This window comes from Nuphar pumila, chromosome 11 (genome assembly GCF_984573655.1).
Source record: "Nuphar pumila chromosome 11, dmNupPumi1.hap1.1, whole genome shotgun sequence".
Lineage (NCBI taxonomy): Eukaryota > Viridiplantae > Streptophyta > Magnoliopsida > Nymphaeales > Nymphaeaceae > Nuphar > Nuphar pumila.
The window spans coordinates 42970577-42978127 of record NC_143259.1 but is presented as its reverse complement, the minus strand read 5'-3'; the positions used below and the strand labels follow the sequence as shown (position 1 = coordinate 42978127).

Genomic DNA, 7551 nt, shown 5'->3' with positions numbered 1-7551 from the left:
GCACAAATGCGATTTGTACTCATGCACTGCGATTTTTATCTAGATGTGGCTGACATAGACATCATTGTGTAATTCATTATACCATCGCAATTTACACAATGACGTTTGTCTTTTAGGCAATGAGCTTTGTCTAAGTGAATGACACGTACCATCACGATTTACACAATGACGTATGAAGGTCATGTGCCATCGTGATTTGCTTTTACGGGCTATGTCTATGTCAATGATATTTTCTAATCGCTTTTACGGGTGATTGGGGTTTAGGTTTTAGGTTTAAGAATTTTGGGTTTTACTTCAATGATACAAATCGACTCAACTTATTAAATACAAATCGATTTCATTCACAAAGACATTGTTCTCATTGAAACCTCGTAACTAGGGACGTGCTTCTAATGAAATCCAGGTGCAGGAATGTGGACAATTATTTATGGAAGGGCATTTCCGTCAAATGCATATCTATCTTTTAGAGACTCCCAGTTTTACAAAAGAGGTACTCGAAACATCTATATCATTCATCATCGAGTTCATTTTCTGCTGCAAAGCGATTCTATCTGCAGTTGTGGATACATCCTCTCCAAGAAAATGAGCTCATTAGTAATGGCAGGCCATTGCACCATTTCCCTCGGGCTGAGGCTGATAGAGACTCTAGCAATGGTGCACCTTGAGAATATGCTTCACAAACTTCAGCTCAGGCACTGTCCCCTTGAAGAGCCGATGTACTATATCATAAATTACTTTTACGTATTTGTCATAAATTATATCGAAGACAAATACGTAAAAGCGGTTTATGATGTAGCTCATCGGCTCTTTCAAGGAGACAGTGCCAGAGCTAAAGTTTGTGAAGCATATTCTCAAGAGTGCACTTATGAAGGGTGCGATTTATACGTTTGAAGCACCAACAATTTATATGTTTGATACAGTAGCGATGAGTAATTATGAAGTTACCGCATGTTGTACTTAATTTTGCTAAATCGTACTACGATGTTTACTTATGAAGCCAAATATTATGATAAATTGCAATGTTGGTGATTGTGTAACAAATGTGATAATTTGTAATAATATATACTTGGGGAGGTGGTTGTAACATACAATGATGCAATGAAATTTATGTGTTGTGCAGGTTAGCAATGACTATAATTCCTAAGTCAAGAAAGCCTTCGCCATTGGAGGGGATGACTCTTGGAGAAATAATTCGCCAATCCGAGAAATCATCTGCCAATCTGAATCTACTTTTGGATAGAAATGGACCTCAGTGTGGTTGACTTCACTTAACACAAAGGAAGTTGTGTCCAAGTGTCGCATCCGCCCGGGTGCGGGTGCGACGCAGGTGAGGTGCTCTGGTAGAAGAGTCTGTGTAACATAGATCATGACACACCCAAAAACTGAAAGCAACATGTCCTTAAAAGAATAATTTTCTGGTTATTGAAACAATAACATCTTGTGGAGCGCATATTTGTTATTATTAGCCATTTATTGGGCTAAGTATTCCAATTACTAGTTAAATATGCAAAGTGATGGGGTAGTGCAGATTGTTTATATGGCATATGTGAAGAGAAGTGAGAACTCTCTATCTCTCTCTCTTGCATTTCTTACACGTCTTTAAGCTTTTTTTCTCTTTCTCCACTTCACATAGAATCCTACTAACCTACCACTCTTTACAAGAGTATAATTGCTTCTTAATATCAATATTGTAACCATAAAATTAATCATGGCCTTCGTATCGATATTGCTGATAAAACTTTTTTTAAAAAGAAAGAATACTGGACAACATATGCCAGGCATTGTGGTGCCAAAAGTAAAAGAAAAAGTAGAAAAACTTAAGAGAAAAGCACAACATCTACGTATGTCAGTAGTGCATTTTCATCAATATCGATACGAAGGTCGTGATTAATTTTATGGTTACAATATTGATATTAAGAAGCAATTATACTCTTGTAAAGAGTGGTAGGTTAGTAGGATTCTATGTGATCGCTTGCATTTTATATGAGGACACACTATCAGAGGATAAATGCAATAAGTTCTTTATAGTTGAATCATATAAGCTGCGTATAATGCATATTCATTTCTTCTTATGACGGATAATGTTTCACACATCGCTCTATCGACTCTTATACATGTCTATCCACCAAAAATGGTTCGTAAATAGGGCAACCTAAGGTGAAAAGATGAGTCATATGTGTATATTTGTCCTATTATACGTGTATGTATTTATATATAATTTTAATTTGTGATGAGAATATGTTAACGAGGAAGAAGAAGTTATGCAACAAAACACAAAAAGTTAAAAGAGTATGAATTTGGTGAAGAAACTTTGTTGGCAAGTGATGTAAGTGTTACGTTTGCTCGTTTGTATAGTTATTCTTTTGTTATGTTTGTATGTTGACTCGTTTGAAGCTAACATGAATGTATCACATATTTTGACTATATAGCATCTAGCAAGAATTATAGAAAGACTCAAAGCAGCTTACAACGAGTACATAAAAAGATGAAAGAAACTACCAATGACCTTTTACCTTACCTCATATTTCTTTGAATATGAAAAAAAAGGTTTCTATTGTTTTCCAACCGATTAATAAAAACTAAATGGTTAACCTTTTCTGTTTATAGCAAATGGTTACAACTAAAGGGCAGTGAGATGAGGCAACTTGGTACTTAGAGAGCAGCGAGTTGTCGCATCAATTCTTTGAAGGTGATAAGATATCCATTGAGTAACTTTTCATACTTACAAAACTTAGAATTTACATGTGCACAACGACCTTAAACACGATTTATATTGCAAATCTTAATTCCTATCAACTGGGACAACTACCACTAGGTTCTTTAGGAAATGAACGTAAAGAAAAGATGTTCAAAGTGTGCAATTCTATGATGAGAACGTCATACAAGGTTTGGATCGTTACAAAATTCTTGTGGGAAAAGATATACAACTAAAAATATAGAAAACACAGGCAGCTATTGAAAAACAAAAAACGTAAGCGTAAAGTTTTGGCATTATATGGGTTTTTGAAAAATATCATGAGAAAATCATGATAATTTCAAAATATTGCTGATATTTTGGTATTTCAACATTTAAAATGTTATTTCATTAAAATATTATTGGCTGTACGAATCTGTGTCTGAATCAACATATCATAGTGTGCCATGTCCTTGTGACATAGGCCATTGCATGTACTTTTGGATAGGTAGCGACCATTCTTTGTTGACAGCAATAAAGAAGATTAAATTCATTTTGCATTCTTGATAGTTCCATCATTAAGACATTAGATCTCATAAACCAACCAACATTCACCTTGTTCCTTTTCTTAGGTTAATTAGACTATATATCTAGGGATGTAAACAAGTTAGACTCGGGTTGGATCTAAGCATTACCAACAAATTGAGATTTAGATGGGATCAGATAAGACCAAAGAATCCAAAACCGACTAGCTTAAAATTTTACATTTACACATAATCAGATTTGGGCTCATATGGGATGCAAAACTCAAGACCGAGTCCGGATCCAATTATTGTTCATATCATGATTCGGCTACTGAATCTGACTAGTCGGATTCAAATTCAAGTCAGATGGTGGATTAGATCCAACCATGCTTTATTTTTCTCAAAGATAAAGAGTTACTCATCCATTGACCTCCTATCCTCATAGATGATTATTTAGTTGAAAGTGTACTTGAAAGAAACTCCAAATTCAACTAGCTGAGTGAAAGGACCTTAGTGGCCTTTGATGGCTTGAGGGGGCTGCTGGTGGACTTGAGAAAGGAGGACTTGCTGGTTATTGAGAAATTAGTTTTAAGTCTCAAGTGTACATTGAAGGTTGATCAAGCTTGTTCAAGCACAACAGACAATTCAATGACAAACTGTGGTCAAGTACTATCCACACTGAAGCTACTCAATTTCTTTATGACCAAGTAATGCTCTGTAGTACCACTGAAGTGGTATCCCATGTGGTAAGCGGGGTCCTGTGCCAAGCTGAAGGCCCAGGTTTGAATCCCTCTGCACACGGGGCTTAAGAGATATCTGGTAGGGGTCTGCCTAACCCCAGCATGCCTTCCAAAAAAAAAAAAACAAGTAATGCTCTGTAGTAGCAGCAATATTTGTGCTTGCAACAGGAGACACTTTTACAAATGTCAACAATTTCTTTATCTTTTCCAAGCCGCATGAGCAACACAAAAGGCTCTGCTCAATATTTGTGATTTTCTGTTTGAATTCTCGATATGGCTGTCACACGTAATTTGGACTCAGCAGTAGGGTTGAGTTATTTAGTTGAGTCCCCAAATCATGACAAGAATAAAATGATAACCATGTAACGGTTTCACCTCCACATTTGCCGCGAATTGGGTAAACTTCAAAGTCTTGTATGTCATACCAGGACCAATGGGTAGCTCTGGGCCACATGCAGCCTTCAATTGGGAAGTGTATCAGGTCAATGTTAAATATAAACCCTAATACTTTGGCCAATCTTCAAATCAGAAGAAAAATCTTCGATTAAAAACTCAATGGGATTCAAAACGTGTTTCTAGGAGTAAAAAGTTGCAATGTTGTCCAACTGTACTGCAGTTGTTTCCAAAATACATAATTGTTTATACAACATTTTCTTGAAGCATTTACACAATTCATGGATGGCTCATAAATATTACATACAACCAATATTCTAGTTCAAGAGAATAACTGAGAAAGTGGGGAATTTACAGATGCCCTTGGTGAGCCAGCATGACGCCAAGGCAAAATACATGGAATAGAATGTTTGAACCCAGTTTTGACAAGTTAAAACTGTTTTCCCTTTGGGGCTCTGCTAAGTCTCTTCTACTGTATTTTTCCGAGAAGAAAATGTCAATGGAAACAGCAGCAAGAGCATAAAAGTTCAAGATCAAAAGCTGTTTCTAGTTCATGTAAAATCTCTGCCATTGATGGCCTAAGGTAAGGATCATCTTCCACACACCTTAAGGCAACAGAAGCAACCAGTTCCATGCTTCTTGCATTGTACCCATGCTTTAGACTTTCATCCACAATCATGAACCAGCCAGCTTCAAAGTTACATTTGACCTGCATTTTAAATTATCACAAAAACAAATCATAAATTAGCGCACATTCACATGTGCAGTTTGCATGCCTGCGTGGTATGTATGCAAGTCTACATGAGCATGCATGTTTAATCCCATTGATAGATGATGAAGGAAGCTACAACATATCAAGCAGGATAAGAGTTTCAATTGAGTTTTGAAGGTACCCATTCAACCAAATCAAAGGAGCATGGATCACAGGGACAGCGCTGCTTCAAAAAAGTTGTCCCACAGATCAACTCCATTAAGACAACCCCAAAGTTGAAGACATCATTATCATCAATTAAATGATCCCTGCACACATCAAAATAGTAAGAAATATATGCATACTATATAGAGCAGTAGAAAGATAAATCTAGTCAAAAGTTTACTGTGATCTCAAGAGTGAATCAGTTTCTGCATAAACAGCCTCTGTATTCGCCGCTTGTTTATGCATAGTGACAAACCCACGTAGCTTTATGTTCATGTTCTGGAACATAAGCACGTTCTTGCTCTTCATATTGCCATGCGTTGTTTCAGGACTGACACTATGTAGAAAGTTCAATTCTAACATGTTCCGAAGACATTTTGTATGTTAGTATAAGTGATAGTTTTAACATGTAGAAATAAACAATATACAATGAGTTCATATTGAAAAAGTCTTGACTAAGAAACAAATTAAAAATAAATTAGACCTAATGCAAGGTCCATGTAGAAGAGGAAACACATACATAAACAGTTGAAATAAATAGAAAAAAACTTACAAAAAACATTAAGTAGTGACTCAATATGAGTTTGTGGTTCACATGAAGCAAATTTACAAAAATGTAAAATCAAATAGCAATGTGATAAAAAATATTGAGATCTGTTCTTAATCTGCAATGTCATCCCACGATATGCATGCCTCCAGTACATGCCAGAAATAAAAAATGTTTAAAAAATCCCAAAAAAACTATAATCTAGTCTAATAAAAAAACTGGCTGAGCAAACCAAAGTGATCACCATTTCTTGAATTATTGTGTTTTCTGTAAAAAGTTACAGATGGGTGCCAAGTTACAGTGCATAAAGATGCATATACATATTCATATTCAAACGTTCATACATACATGAACATAGACATACAACACATATACATGCTTACCCATGGTAGAATTCAATAGTCAAATCGTACGTCTTTCTGCCAACTGTATGAACTCATGAAATAGCTTTGCATTTAACACAAAATTTAAGGCACTTTTTGGGAGAAAACTTTCGTAATTTTGCATTTCACAGCAAATAACCATCACCAACTGGGTAAAGATATTATTTTCCACACACATGCATGTAAGCATGCTCAAATACACACCCAACAACCAAAAAAGTGTCACTTTCTGAAACTAAATGAATACGCTGCAAGTGTAAAGAATTGTGTATAGCATTATTGAGAAACTTCAGTTACCTTTTGCAATATCAATTGCAATCTTCAATCTGCGAAGCCAATTCATTTTTCTTCTTTTACTTTTAAAACCTGAAGCAATCTTCACAAATTCCGTGAACTGCCTACAATAATATAATCTAATGAAAATGATACAAATGTTTACCTTTTGTATCATTAATTGCATCTTTCAACTTGCCAAACCAACTTGTTTTTCTTCTTTTAATAATGTGACCTGAATTTTATTCAGATAGTAATTCAAACTACTGAGATTCACAATTAAGGCGAGTATCAAAAGTTTCAAAGAAAATGCAACAATATAAAAAAAAGACATAATTTTTCCACTTTATATTTCAACATACCACGCAAGATTTCTGCCAAAGATTCATCGAATAGATGATCATGAGCTAAAGTTTGATTTTCTGGTTTATGGAAATATCCATCCAGAGAAACAATGTTTTGATGGTTGGACGATTGAAACACCTGCAGATTTGGCATGATAGTAAGTAACTAAAAGTTCAAATGCAATTTATTCCTTTTAATAGCAACAGTGCATCATATTAAGAAGCTTCTTAGCATAGTATGTTTCAGTTGACAACTGATGTTATTTTGCTCTAACCTGATCCATCCTTAACTCTACTTCAAGGTTACATGTTGATTAACATTAATATGAAAAGTCTCTAGTCATCATGAAAACACTGCTCTCTCTCTCTCTCTCTTCACAAACATAGACACTTATGCAAGCATTAAAGATAAAATAGATAAAGAGGAAACAGGATTGCTGAAACTTGCAATCTAGACACTTATCACAAAGAAACCTCTAGGAAAAAGAAAGGAAAATAAACCACCGTAAAACCATGTCCAAGATTGCAAGGGATTTGCTTTGTGTTACTGGCATTTGTTTCAAGTATAATCCTGCTAAGAGACTCAATGCAGTCAGCATGATGAAATCAATGATTTTGCAATTTTCTAGAGCTGTGGATTATCAGGCTGATTCCAAAGTTGTTAAGGATGCATAAGAGAAAATTGAGAATATGTTTCTGTCTGATATGCATACCATTTTTCTGGTTTTACCACATCATCTGGATTAACAAAAATTAA

General features: G+C 35.2%; 1 protein-coding gene across 1 annotated transcript; it reads right to left on the bottom strand.

Moving 5' to 3' along the window:
* Positions 1–4827: 4827 nt before the first annotated feature.
* Positions 4828–5556, bottom strand: LOC149822313 (putative LRR receptor-like serine/threonine-protein kinase At5g48740). The gene is made up of 3 exons (XM_089980253.1): positions 5429–5556; positions 5225–5351; positions 4828–5040 (listed from the first exon to the last, which is right to left on the bottom strand). The coding sequence occupies exons 1-3, from the start codon at positions 5554–5556 to the stop codon at positions 4828–4830; spliced, it is 468 nt and encodes a 155-aa protein (XP_089836379.1).
* Between the last annotated feature and the right edge of the window lie 1995 nt (positions 5557–7551).